Source organism: Chiloscyllium plagiosum, chromosome 2 (assembly GCF_004010195.1).
Source record: "Chiloscyllium plagiosum isolate BGI_BamShark_2017 chromosome 2, ASM401019v2, whole genome shotgun sequence".
Taxonomy (NCBI): domain Eukaryota; kingdom Metazoa; phylum Chordata; class Chondrichthyes; order Orectolobiformes; family Hemiscylliidae; genus Chiloscyllium; species Chiloscyllium plagiosum.
Genome location: NC_057711.1, coordinates 61,944,238 through 61,959,529, shown reverse-complemented (window position 1 = coordinate 61,959,529; position 15,292 = coordinate 61,944,238). Strand labels below are relative to the sequence as shown.

Below are 15,292 nucleotides of genomic sequence, written 5' to 3'. Positions count from 1 at the left end.
GCTGGATGAATGCAGTTGCAACATTCAAGTAATTCAACACTTGTTTGTGTGTGTTTGGGGGAATGGTGATAATTAAAGAGTAGTAATGTCATTGAACTGGTAATGCAGGATCCCAAACTAATATTCTAGGCACATAAATTTAAATACATGTTTGATTATTATTAAAATGCAATTAATTAAAACAAATATCACTCTTAAATGGCACGTCTTATCCTGAGCTGAAATCCCCTGGTTTTACTCAGGGGAACATCTCAACATTTATTCTGTCACACCCTGTAAGAATTTTGTAAATCTCAATGAAAACACCTCTCTTGCTTCAAAATCCTAGAAATGGCAGATCCATTTTCCTCAATCTCTCCTCATAAAACAATCCTGCCTGTTCAGGGATTGGTGTGGTGAACTTCTGTTGCATGCCCCCACTAAAGCAAGTATATCCTTCCTTAGATAAGGAGGCAAACTGTACACAATAATGCTGGTGCATCTCACCAAGACTCTATAGAACTGCGGCAAGACGCCTTTCCACTTGTACTCAAATCACCTTGTCATGAAGGCCAGTTTACCATTTTCCTTCCTAATTACATGCTGCACTTAGATGCCACCTTTTAGTGATTCATGAAAAGAACATCCATGTCCCCTTTGGACACATACAGTTACCAGCCTCTTATCATCTAATAAATATTCCCACTTTCAGTTATTTACCGAAGTAAATAACTTCACAAAATCGTATTCACATATATTCACTCATATTCACTCATATTCACATTATATCTCACCTGCCATATTTCAGCCTATTACTTAGTATCAGGCAATCCAAATCCTCTTGAAAACTTACATTTCCACTCAGTTTTGTCTCAAGTGGAAATATTACAATTGGTCCCACATCCTAATCTTTAATTTAAGTAGCGAACTGCTGTAGACCTAATCCATCAATTGCTAAATGATAGTTTAATGTAAAAGTTCAGTATGTTCGGTACAATATATCCGGAATCTCTAGAAATGCATCAACGATTTTGTTGTTATTTTTGCAAATTTCGATCCCGCCGTTCCAGTATTGAAACGAATATGTCTAATTTTGTCCACTACAGAGAAGCAATGCTGAATATAAATTAAATTGGCAGGTTAAGTTACAAAACCCATATATCTTGATCATGTCAGTAGCTTATAATGAGACATGCTGAACTGTTGGTTATTATTTGCTGCTTTTTTTTAAGGTGGGAAGAAAGAAGGTCTCAAACTCGACATATTAAGAAAATCCCGCTTCAGATCAAGCAGAATTTGATGGTTTCTGGGAATGGGGTCAGTGAAAATGTAAAGCATTTGACCACAGTTTCAAACTGGAGGCAGCTTTCCTTGAATTAATATTGAAAAACTAAGGGGACAACTCCTTGGTTACTTATAAACTCAACGTTAAGATAATAATGGACTGATAATTGATGACTGCTAGGAAACCTTTTGTCCAACTGAGACTACAAGTTCCAGGCTGCAAGGAGGGGGGCGGGAGCGCGCACGCTCTGGTGAACGGGCGGCGGCGTCTCCTCGGTTACCGGAGCAGCACCGGAGCTTAAAGCCGGTGTCGGGAGAAGAGAAAACGGCGGCCTGGAGCAGGAACAGGAATAGCGAGACGACAGACTCCGGTAAGCGGGATCGGTCCAGAGAGGGAAGGAATAGATCATTTGTAAACATGTGAAAAGTGAAAGAAAGGAACAGTGTAACCCAGACAGAGAGAGAGAACCTTTGTAAAGCATAAAGAGAGAGACAGGACCTTTTGTGACCCGGAGGGAGGGAGAGGAGCTGTGCAACCGAGAGATAGGAAGAGAAACTATAATTCATTGAGCGAGAGAGACTGAGAAACCGTGTAACCCAGCGAGAGAGAGAGGAGCTTTGATCACAGACACTGGAAAATAGAGAGTTGTGTAACCCACAGAGAGTAATTGAGAAAAAGACTGCGCTACACCGTTCCATTGAGAAAGAGGGGAGCTCTGTGACCCAGAGAGAGAGAGAGAGACGGGAACTGTCACACATAACGAGAGAGAGAGAGAGGAAAGGGAGCTGTGTAACCCAGTCTGATCCAGACAGTGGGAGGTTCGTTGCTTCGAGCTTCACACCCAGCGATGGTGTTACCGATCAGCGGCTTCTCCCCTCGCTGCTTGCGTGTGTAACACCGCATTTGGACTGAAGAAAGTAAAAGACGAGATCGTAAAGAATGCAGCTGAATGTTTGAGAGATCACAGATCCTCAATGTGTGGGACGCCTGGGTTAGAATCAGGTCTGTGAGGAGTACACCTAACCCGTACCAGGGTATCATACACATCCCATAATAGGTTATAACCAGCGATTAGTCCATTAACTGTTGGTGAGTATAGCTCACACTTATTTAGCTGCAGTCTTTTTCATTTGAGCGTACGCTTCATTTCAATGAAAGGAGCCTGTGGAGTCATGAATTTAAAAGTAACTGTTCACTTTTTCACAATTTCGAACTAATTACAGGGACAAAAATTTATTTTGGGTTTAATATTATTTATGAAAGCTCAATAGTACTAAAGTGCGAGTTGTTACGTGTAGTATTATTGAAATTCTGTCTCTATTGTTCCTCTCCCAGATTTCACCTCCAACAACCAACTCGCCGAAACTGATCAGCGGGATAATTCGAATTACATTTTATTTCAAGGATGTAACAGTTTCCATTCTATATCTCAGTGGCGATTTCGTCCGGGGGGAGGAAAAAAATGGATTCAGGAGGCGGAGATTCATATGACCAGCTGATACAGTTTGATTTATCACGCTCCGAGTAACTGGAACTGTGTAATGGCATCAGCCCATGTGTTTGACTAACTAAAGTTCAAGCTGGACAATATTTCGCTGAAACTGGGCTGTTATTTTACTTCAAGTCTATCGTAATCTTCTCCTAGCTCTACATGCAGCGATGGGTTGCTTCTGTGCTGCACAGGAAGAATTTTATTGCGAAGTTTTGCTTTTAGACGAGACCAAGCTCACCCTAACTACCCAACAACAAGGAATCAAAGTAAGTTGATCCGAGCCCAGCCATTAAGGCACCTGCTGATTTACACCGACATGTGAATGCATACAGTTTGATTTATGTTGTTGTTATTTCCTTCTATATTCCTTTTGCTGATGGTTAACAGTTTTTGTAACAGTCGTGTATGTATTTAAGCACGCTATGCTAGGTTTGCTGAACTTGGATTTAAACCAATGTCATGTTATCTTTTCATTCATTAGGGATCTGGGTCTGGGATAAAACATTTCACATCCAAAGACAAGGACTTGAAATCAAAAAAAGTTTTGATACCAATTGGCCTTGACCAGAGTCCATACTGGGCATTAATTTATTGATGTTTCACTCCATTGTGTTGCTTCCCAAAGTGTGCAGTGATTGACAACAATTACATCTCCATGAGTTACATTGACACTGTCAACATTGCAGTAAGAACCACTAGATGATTACTATACTATAGTACTTAGCATTGAATTGGTTGTGTGGTAACCTTTCCAATTACTGTTAAAACATAGGTACATATAAAAAAAAACTATCCCTTTGGCAGTGGAGTTTATGCAAATATATTAACATGATCAAAGTATTGGAGTGTAAACAAGTAATTGATCTGAGATAGTTGATCTCTCTCATGTCTTCTCCAAACAACAGACAATAAATATGATGACAGAGTTACTATGATGATGACAATTTTCAACTCCAATGCCATTAGATTTCACACTCTCCAGTAGCCTTAATACAGACTTGTTTCATCTGGTGTAAGATTTTTGCAGTGACTCTGGACACCAGTTAAAACAAAGTGCTATTTTGTGCCATTTACTAATATTTGCAATCAATATTGCATCATTTGAAAATTGCGTTGATTGGGAATTACTTGATGTGGTCTAGAAATTCTTTTACAATGTTACAATACTATACCAGGAAGTGCAACATTGGTTTATTGATTTAATTTGTTTCAACTTGGATGAGCATGGACAATTACAAGAGCAATATTTTGAAAAGAGAAAACATTCAATCAATACTAGTCGGCAATTTGTTTTCTCCCATTGGAATAAAACAATCAACATTTAATTTGTGTGACAAAAAGAAGTAGAAATTATGTTTGTCAGCATTCTAATGAGAAATATACTTGTACCAGAAAAAGGAGATCAATCAGAGAATGAGTTGAAAAACATAGTGTGTAGATTATTGTATAGTATCTAATTTACAATGCCCACAGTTTCCAGTAATAGGGATTGATCTAGAAATCTAGGATGGGTGCCATTTGGGCACTTTAATGCCCAGTTCTTTGATCTGTATTTTGTAAAATGAGGCTAAATGTCAGGAGCATAAATTTCAAGAACATGTCCTTCCAAATATAATTCTGTTTTCATTTTGTTTAATGAGAAAACATTTCTATTTAAATAGAGGAAAAAAATTTATAATGTTGTGTTTCTTTATGATATAGTTGACTGTATTCCTACCTTGGAAGAAATGAGAGCTACAGATGCTGGAGGTCAGAGTTGAGAGTGTGGGGCTGAAAATATACAGCAGGTCAGGCAGCATTTGAGGAGCAGGAGAATCAATGTTTTGGGCATACGAAATGTCGATTCTCCTGTTCCTCGGATGCTGCCTGACCTGCTGTGCTTTTCCAGCCCCACACTCTCGACTCTGTATTCCTACCTTGCTCTTCGGTACATTTAAATTCATTGTTCCACAATGAGACAATTTCTTGAGATTGTGGGAATTTTCTCCTGTAAATTTACATTTGATTCATTTGATTTCTGTGTTGATTTTGAAAAAAAACTGGAATCTAGGTTTTAACTAGGTTAGTCATTGCAGAAAGCAGAAAATTATGCGAGTTCAAGGAAAGAATGGGGGGAGGGGTAAGAAAAGAAAATGTATATAGAGCTCTATATAAACTTTGAAAGGGTAATGAAATATGTTGGTGACTTGTAACTACTTCTGTCTGTGATATATATTTTTAACATACTCCTTTGTCAATGTCAATTTTATCATTCTCACTTGTTGTTAAGATCTGAAAGCACAGATTATTGCCAGTCAAGAGGAAGTAGTGAGGTGTTCAACAGGCAATTTTTCCACTGTGTCAAAGGGGTGTATAATCTCAAATATTAGCATTCAAGGCTGACTGATCTTACAGTAATCTGGTGTGGTTGATAATTATGTTCACTAGATTGGTTTGCTTTCTCTGTGACTGTTCTGTAATATTGAGATATTGTGTTTATTCTATGTTATATAGAATGTTATTCAGGAAATTGAAACAGGAGTAGGCCATACAGCCTTTTGAATGTGTTCTGCCATTTAATTAGAACATGGCTGATTGTCTACCTCAATGCCACTTTCCTACACTGTCTCCACATCTCTTGATGTCATTAGTCTCCAGAAATCTATTGTATAGACCTGCTCAATGATTGAGCTTCCACATCTCCACAGCCCTCTGGGGTAAAGAATTCCAAAGAGTCGCCACAATGTTTTTAGATGGCCTATCCCTGATCTTGAGATTATATGCCTTGGTTTTGACTCCCCATAAGACCAAGTACTTCGCAATCTCATCCTTAATAATGGATTCTAACATTTTACTAATAAACGAGGTCAGGCTAATTGGCCTAAAGTTTCCTGTCTTCTGTTTCCCTCTCTTCTTAAATAGGGGTGTTACATTTGGCATTTTCCAGTCTTCTGGGATCCTCCCTGACACCAGTGATTCCTGAAATATCACCACCAATGATTATACAATATCCTCAGCTGTCTCCTTCTGAAGCCTGCAGTGTAGTCTATATTGTCTGGGTGATTCATCCATCTTCAGACCTTTCTGCTTACCCAGCATTCACTCCTTAGTGATGGCCATGACACTGACCTCTGCCCCAACTCTCTTGAAGTTCCCATATGTTGCATGTATCTTCTGATTCAGAAACTGATTTGGTTCCTCCACCACATTTTTGTTCCCCGTTATGACTTCTCCAGCCTCATTTTCCAGCAATCCAATGTCCACTCTTGCCTCTCTTACTCTTTAGATACCTAAAGGAAACTCTTGCAATCTTCTTTTTATATTACTAGATATCTTATTATCATTTCATCTTCTTCCCTTCCCCCCCATTGCTATTTTAGTTATCCCCTGCTGGCTTTTAAAGGCTTCCTACTTATCTTCACCATATTGTACACTTTTTTTCTTTTGCTTTTATCCTGTCTCTGACTTCCCTTGTCAGTCATGTTTACCTCATCCTCCCCTTAGCATGTTTCTTCTTCCTTTGGATGAATTTCTGCTGTGCCTGCCAAATTAACCCTTGAAAATCCTGCTCCTCCATCTTTCCTGCTAGGTTTCATGTCCAGTCAACTCTGGCCAGCTCCTCCCTCATGTCTTTGTAGATGACCTTTACTTAGTTATAATATCATGTTACATCTGATTCCAGCAGGGTGAATTCTATCATATTATTGTCACTACCCCACTCCCCTGCAACCCCCAGAGTTCTTTCACCTTAGGTTCCCTAATCAAGTCTGCCTCATTATACATCACCCAATCTGGAATCAGCTGTTGGCTTGTGTCTTAAGGGATTTGGGCCAAAGGCAGGTATCTGGAATTAAGCCACAGATCAGCCATGATCTCATTGAATTGCAGACCAGACTCACAAACTGAGTGGCCTACTCCTGCTCCTGTGTTCTTCATAAGGAATTTCAGCTCTTCTCTGGAAGAGTGGGCTCTACCACAACCTACTCCAAAAAACCATCTCCAGACATTCACAAATTACTTTTCTTGAGATCTGCTACCAACCAGATTTTCCCGGTCCACCTGCATATTGAAGTCCTATGTGATTATTGTAATAGTGCCTTTCTTACATGCCTTTTCTATCTCCAGATTTACTTTCTCCCCAACTTCCTGAAGTTGCAGGAAAAGCTCAGCAGGTCTGGCAGCATCTGTGAAGAAAATGCAGAGTTAACATTTTGGGGTCCGGTGGGGCTTCTTCAGAACTGTATCAGGATTGTTTATCCTTTGCAGTTCCTCAACTCAACGTACACATAATCTACACCTTCTAACTCTATAATTACTTTTTGTTATGAATTAACTCATATTTTACTAACAAGTATGGCCCCTATGCTCATCTGCCCGTCCATTCGATAGGAAGTCTGTCCTTGGATCTTTAGTTCTTAACCATAATCTCCTTGGAGCACCATCTATGCTACCCACAACATCATACATTCCAATTTCAATCTGCACTACAAACACACTTAGCTTTCAGTCCTTTGTTGATTTCCCCCTTTCTCATAGTTGTCCCCTTATCTTCTGTGCCTGATTAGATTCTTGACTTTTTCCATATTATGTCCTATTATTTGTTCTAGAAACTTTAATAACCTCTGCTGAGCAATTCTCTCCACCGTAACTTTGTCTATAATTTTCCATGCAACTGAACTGAAATCTACCTCCATCCACAGCCCTCGTTATGTGGTTCACCGGTACTCTGGTCCCACCATGATTCAGTTGGAGCCCATCCTAGTGGAACAGCTCCCTTCTTCTCCTAGTACTGGTGCCAATGCCCCATGATTCAAACCAATCACACACCAATCTTCGAGCCATGTATTTACCTCTTTAATCTTGATGGCAATATGCTTATGGCTCAGGCAATAATGTGGATATTATTACCGTTTGATTCTGCTTTTTAATTTAGCATATTCCCTCAGCAGAACTTCTTTCTACTTATACCGTTGGTACCTACGTGGACCATGATAACTGGATCTTTTTTCTCCCATTCCAAGTTCCTCTGCAGCCCTGAGGAGATATCCTGAACCTGGGCACCAGGCAGACAACATAGCCTTCAAAACTCTCAATCCTGGTCACAGTGAACAGAGTCTATTCCTCTGACTATACAACCCCTGATTACAACTACATCTCTCTTTTCTCCCTGTTCTTGAATGGCTCCTTATACCACAGTTTTATGGTCAATTTGCTCACTCTCGTCTGCATAGGAGGCAAGAATCTCAAACCTGTTAGACATGCTCAAGGGCTGAGGCTCCTTCAGCACCATCTCCTGGATCCATCTCCCAGCCTCAATCACAGTTATATCTTCCTGTTCCTGACCACTGATTGAATTAAAGGTAGTTAATTTAATGGGTGTTACTGCCTCCTGAAACCTAGCATCCTGGTAATTCACCCACTCCTGATGTGTCACAGTGTTTAAAGCTCAGGCTCCATCTCATCAACTCTGAGCTAGAGTTCCAGAAGAAAGCAACACTTGCTACAGATGTAGTCACTGTGAACCACAATAAGGTCTGTCCATCATGCAGTTACCACACAAAATGACCCTAGACTCTATTTTAATTACTTAGTTCTTAATTTGATTCTACGCTTGGCTATTCTCAGCAGTTGGACCTAGCCTCAATTTCAGCTCTCTATATTAAACAGCTGAGATCATCAACCAAGCTTTAATGGATCTACAACTGCAAAATGGTATCGATCCTATTTGCCAACACTCAGATTTGACATGAATTAATATAACAAGCAAATTGCATGGAATTTCAGCTCTATATTGCACATTAGATGGCAGATACAACTAAGACCGATCTTACAAATTAACTCAGCGGTTCATTCAGATTTTAAAGATCATACTGAGTTACCAAGTCCTTCAAATGGTGTCTTAAGGGGTTTGGGCCAAAGGTAGGTATCTGGAATTGAGCCACAGATCAGCCATGATCTCATTGAATGGCAGACCAGGCTCATGGAGTAAAAAAGCTTTTGCCCGAAACATCGGTTTTACTGCTCCTCGGATGCTGCCTGAACTGCTGTGCTCTTCCAGCACCACTAATCCAGAATCATGGACTGAGTGGCTTACTCCTGCTCCTACGTTCTTCAAGGGAATTTCAGCTCCTCTCCGAAAGAGTTTGTCTGATCTTGAATCACCAGCAGCACACGATCAGCCTGAAGTCACGGTCTTCATCACAAATGGCAGACATTAGTAGAAACTGCTCAACTCAGACTGCATGGCTGAAGGAACAGAAACAGATGTGACAACTTATTTTCTTTGCTTATTCTCAATTTCTGGATTGAGCCTTCTGTTGAGTTTCCTTCAGTTTGTCTATTCTGCTCAATGAAGTCATTGGGGCTGGTCATGTTTTGGGAAAATATGCCATATGTTAGGTTTACTTGAACTTTCTGCTGTCATGCACTTTGAAAAGAGAAGTTACTTTTAATGCATCCAGATACTTCTATCTAAATCTCACAGACTTTGGGGAATATTGACTTTAAATATAAGTGGCAAATCTTTCATAATGCCAATTTAATAATCATGTGTTTGTTTTATCATTTATTGTATTTTAAAAGATATAAGGGAATAGGCAATGAGAGATTAAAAAGGTATAAATAAAAATTAAGAAAAGAATGAAGGATAGTTCAAAAAAAATTTTCCTTAAGCTAAGTGTCCATCAAGCTGAGTAATGGGAAAGACAAACTGATATTATAAAGTGAGGAAAAGGCAGAAGTATTTAGTTTCACTTTTCAGAGAAAATAGGTATTGGGATTGTGGAGGGATAAGTAGAATTGTTAGTGGTAATTATTATTCAAAGAGAAAAGATGACAAAAGGTGGAATCTTATAGAGGCCTGAATGACATGGAATATGGCAAGAAACGTGGCAGTTTTGTTTCATGTGGTCTCCCAAGGAATCTTCAAAATGATTATAGACCAGGTACCTTTCTGTAATGAAGATTTGTTGAATGAGCTTCATTGCGATGAGCGTGAGGTCACTGTTTGTGAGAAGCTGAATTCCAGTGACAAAGAGGAAGGTCCAACTTAGTCACCGAAGATAAATGGTTCCACATCTGAGAAGTCTGAGGCACTGCTAATGCTGGATAGACAGGGAGAGAAGCTGAATCCACCTAAACACGATGATGATATTGGACCTGTGCCTCAGGTTCTTTCAATTTGAATATTAATGATATCTCCTTAAATAGAGATTTTAGCCAATAGTGGTCAGAATGAAATTGTTATATATCTCAATACAGAAGCTGGTTTCTTTTGTTGCTTCACCAAATATCTCTGAACCAGTCTACTCCCATCTACATTGTTGGCTGTTGTGGAATGTGCCTGGTATGACTAGGTATGGGGATGAACAAACAATCTGGATTGTGAGAAAATTGTGAGATTGGACTCTGCATTTGTAGCCTGGCAGCAAATTCAAATCAGTAATGATCTTTTCAAATAGCAGCGGAGTCTTGAAGGAGGACTGGCCTTATCTAGATTTGCAAGTCGGTATATGTAATTGATAAAATCTGTCTAACTCTCAGTATAACCCAATGAAGAAAGGAAACCTGTCATCATAACAACACTGACTCATGCATTAACTGTAGCCCTAGTCTGACATGGAGCTTTCTCACTATTCTTCACTGTTGCTGGTTCAGAATCCTGGAACTAGCCAATATTGCGGTGGGCATCCTGACACCAAATGCATTGCAGCAGTTCAAGAAGGCAGTTCACCACCACCTTCTCCATGCTGGTTGGCTTTGCCAGTGACGCTTACATCTTGGAAATGAGTTTTACAACACTGGAGAAAGGTACTAAATGCAGTAAGCAGCAGTGGCTTCAACTATTTACAACCAGATAAAGAGTTGCCTCTGGGATATTATTGCTAGACGTTCACTTGAGAAACCAGGTTCAAATCCCACATGGCAAATGATGGAATTTAATTTCAGTAAAAATCTGGAGTTGAGAGTCTCATGACCACTTAACTGTTGATTATTGGAAAAATTCATCTGGTTCACTTGTTCTTTAGGGAAGGAATTGGACAGCCTTATCTAGTCTGGCCTACATGTGCCTACAGACTCAGCAATGTGTTTGACTCTTAACTGCCCTCTGAAATGTCTGAACAAGGCACTCAGATGTAAGCATTCACTAAAAAGTCTGATAAAAAAGGAATAAACCGGGCAGACCACATGGCATTTCCCAAGGCACCAGAAACCGCAATGGTAAACACAGCCCGAACAACTCTGCACAGTCCTCCTTACTAACATCTGGGGGCCATTGTCAAAATTGGGAGAGCTGTCTCCCAGACTAGTCAAGCAACAGCCTGACATTGTCATACTCACAAAATCATACCTAACACACAATGTCCCAGACATTATCATCACCATCCTCGGATATGTCCTGTCTCACCCGCAGGACAGACCCAGCAGAACTCCCTGCACTGTGATATACAGCCAGGAGGGAGTTACCCTGGGAGTCTTCAACATTTATTTCGGATCCCTTGTGGCTTCATGTTAAACATCGGCAACAAAACCTCCTGCTGATAGTTGCATTTAAGTCACAGTTTTATCAGGTTTTTAAACATTTAATTTAATTCCAGTGGTTTAAAATAATTCCGATTGTACTCATCCAGTGAGTCCAGTATGAACTGACATGGGGAGCATGGGATTTGAGGGGACATGGGAGTGAGATGGACAATCTAAGGTGTGGGGGGTGGGAAGCTTTTTGGAAGGTTTGCTTTAAACTGAATTCAGAGTTGCAGTATAGTGTTGGAGAAATATGGTGGATCTTTTGATCAGCTCACCATCCCACCTGTGCTCCACACACACACCTTTTGTGGCTCATCAAATGTGCAGGGAGTCCAACCAAAGGTGGGAAAACAAAGTTTCTAGACAGAGTTCCATATGGGCTGGTTGCATTTGGGTCATTCCAGAGCCCATGCAAAAATCCGGGGTAATAGACACAACTTTAAAATTTGGAGGTGTGAAGTGGATTGACTACATCTAAAGGCTCACTTTCCCATTGTGGTGTATGTCTGCCTGCTTTTTGCCAGTGCCCACATTCAAAGTTGCAACTTCTGGATCTTAACTGATTTCCAGGTCAAGAATGCTTGGCATTGTGTTTGTGATGAATGGTAGGAGAGGAAGATAAGCATGAATGAAATGTGCAGTTAATGGGAGTGTATTTATCAGCTCGCATCCCCTCATGGTATTGCTCCAACAGGAGAAGAGATACATTCAAAGTCCTGACACAATATAATGCATTGGGGTGGAAATGCACCTAGAAGACACTTGCTTAACTATATTTTGTTTAAAAAGCCATGAATTGAACATAAAGTATTGTTGCTATTTGATATTTTGACTTGCATATGCATTGGCTTAACTTGAAGTGAGACTTGCAAGTCAAATCAACTTAATATAATGTAAGTGTAAAGTTAGTGTTTGATGATCTGGTACTGACGTTAAGATAAGCATGAGACTGTTTATTTGACTTTGATTCACAGCAGAAGCTAGTGGATGCTGGCAAATCATTTAACTAGCCTTTCAGCTTGGTTTCTTACCTGACTTGCACTCATCCATAAGAACATAAGAACATAAGAATATAAGAACCAGGAGCCGGAGTAGGCCATCTGGCCTGCTCTACCATTCGATAAGATCATGGCTGATCTTTTCGTGGCCTCAGCTCCACTTAACCACCCTTTCACCATAAACCCTTAATTCCTTTACTGTTCAAAAAATTATCTATCTTAGCTTTCAAAGCACTCAATGAGGAAGCCTCAAGCAATTCACTGGGCCGGGAATTCCATAGATTCACAAACCTCTGGGTGAAGAAGTTCCTTCTCAGTTCAGTTCTAAGTCTGCTCCCCCTAATTTTGAGGCTTGGCCCTCTTGTCCTAGTTTCACTTGCCAGTGGAAACATTCTCTCTACTTCTACCTTATCTACTCCCTTCATACTTTTATATGTTTCTATAAGGTCCCCTTTCTTTCTTCTAAATTCCAATGAATATAATCCCAATCTACTCAGTGTCTCCTCATAAACACACCCTCTCAACTCCAGAATCAAACTCGTCAACCCCTCTGCATCCCCTCCAGTGCCAGTACATCCTTTATCAAGTAAGCAGAAATTGCACGCAATACTCCAGGTGTGACCTCACCAGCACCAATACAGCTGCAACATAACCTCTCTGCTTTTATACTCAATCCCTTCAGCAATGAAAGACCAAATTCCATTTGCCTTCTTAATTACTTGTTGTATCTGCAAACCAACCTTTAGTGATTCATGCACAAGGACACCCAGATCCCTCTGTACATCTGCACACTGCAATTTTTTACCATTCAAATGTTTTACTGTTATTCCTACCGAAATGGATGACTTCTCATTTATTAACATTGTACTCCATCTGCCAGACCTTTGCCGACTCACTTAAACTACCTATGTCCCTCTACAAAGTGTCACAGTCCTCTGCACACTTTGTTCTACCACTCTTTGTGTCATCCGCAAACTTCGAAACGCAACACGTGGTCCCCAACTCCAAATCATCTATGCAAATTTTGAATAATTGCGGTCCCAACACTGATTCGTAAGGTACATCACTAGTCACTAATTGCCAACCAGAAAAACACTTATTTATCCCCACTCTTTGCTTCCTGTTAGTTAACCAGTCCTCTATCCATGCTAATACATTGCCCGTAACGTCTTGCATCTTTATCTTACGCAGCAGCCTTTTGTACAGCACCTTGTCAAATGCCTTTTGGAAATCTAGATACATCGCATCTACTGGGTTCTCATTGTCCACCGTGCTTGTAATGTCTTCATAGAATTCCAGTAGATAAATTAAGCATGACCTGCCTTTCATAAACAATGCTGTGTCTGCCCAATGGGACAATTTCTATCGAGATGTCTTGCTATTTGTTTCTTGCTAATAGATTTACCCATAGAATCACCCATGATGAACTGATAGGCTCAATGGAGCAGTCTTTTCCAACTATCATGTGAAGCTAAGCACCAACATCTCCAAGTCCTGTACACACCCCAGCAGCCAATAATCTAGGGAAAGGAGCAAAAAACCTAGTCAATTCCAAGGGCAGGAATTCTAGGAAATTACTTGGTGACCACCAGCCCTACTATTTTACCCCACTTGGGACCCAGACCAACCACCCATCGTTTGTGGCAGGGCTTACATTACATAATGAGTTACAAAGAGAAGTCGAATAGAGTCACGAACATTAGTACAAGCTCAATGCATTCTATGCTCACTTTGAACAGAAGGTCAGTGAAACAATGCCATCTATCCCACAGACTCAGGTGCACCCGTACCCATAATCACCGCCACAGATAGGCCTTCTTGAGAGTTAACCCACAGAAGGCAACTGGCCCTTATGGAGTCCTGGCTGTGCACTGAGATTCTGTGCAGACCAGCTGGTGGGAGTAATCACAGACATCTTTAACCTCTCCTTACTTCGATCTGAAGTCCCCACCTGCTTCAAAAAAACTCAATTATCCTTGTGCCAAAGAAAAATCATGCAGCATGCCTCAATGACTACCACCCGGTGACTCTGACCTCCATAATTATCTAGTGCTTCGAGATGTTAGTCATGGCTCACATCAACTCCAGCCTACCAGATTGACTTGATTTTTTGCAAATTTCCTAACGGCACAACAGGTTCACAGCACGCACCATCTCCTTGGCTCTAAAGTCATTCCTGGAGCATCTGGAAAACAAGGATACCTGCGTCAGGGTCCTATTTATTGACAACAGCTTCACATTCATCACCTTAATTCCAAATAAACTCTTCTCTAAATTCCAAGACCTCTGCTCCCCTTCTATAACTGGATCCTTGACTTCCTGACCCATAGACTGGAATCGGGAATAGGCAATAACCATAATCGTCAACACCGATGCCCTGCAAGGCTGCGTATTCAGCCTCCTACCTACACTCTTGTTATACTCACGACTATGTGGCCAATTTCTGCTTTAATTCTATTTACAAGTTTGCTGACAGCACCGTTGTAGGTCAGATCTCATACAGCGACGAGTCAGAATACAGGAAAGAGATTGAGTGCTTAGCAGTATGGTGTAAAGGCAATAATTTCTCCATCAATGTCAGTAAAACAAAGGAGCTGGTCATTGACCTCAGGAAGTGGAATGGAGCACACGCCCCTGTCTATATCAGTGATACTAAGATGGAGATGATTGGAACATCAAGTTCCTGGGAGTGATGATCACCAACAATCTATCTGCATCCACCCACATCAATGCGATGCTCAAGAAAGCACAATGCCTCTACTTCCTCAGGAGGCTAAAGGAATTCGGCATGTTCACAAAGAAGCTTACCAATTTTTATAGCTGAAAATGTGTTGCTGGAACAGCGCAGCAGGTCAGGCAACAATCTATCTGCATCCACCCACATCAATGCGATGCTCAAGAAAGCACAATGCCTCTACTTCCTCAGGAGGCTAAAGGAATTCGACATGTTCACAAAGAAGCTTACCAATTTTTATAGCTGAAAATGTGTTGCTGGAAAAGCGCAGCAGGTCAGGCAGCATCCAGGGAACAGGA

At 40.7% G+C, this 15,292-nt stretch overlaps 1 protein-coding gene across 5 annotated transcripts in view; it reads left to right on the top strand.

Moving 5' to 3' along the window:
- The first annotated feature begins 1,496 nt into the window (after positions 1-1,496).
- epb41l4a (erythrocyte membrane protein band 4.1 like 4A) overlaps positions 1,497-15,292 on the top strand; it is a 299,725-nt gene continuing 285,929 nt past the window's right edge. For 4 of the 5 annotated variants that reach the window (XM_043710609.1, XM_043710582.1, XM_043710618.1 and 1 more), the window contains exons 1-2: positions 1,497-1,634; positions 2,600-3,022. In XM_043710609.1, coding sequence (XP_043566544.1) covers positions 2,924-3,022 — 99 coding nt within the window. In that variant the 5' untranslated portion in view covers positions 1,497-1,634; positions 2,600-2,923. Of the gene's footprint in view, positions 1,635-2,055; positions 2,354-2,599; positions 3,023-15,292 lie in introns of those variants that run through there. The other variant, XM_043710590.1, reaches the window with a different exon arrangement.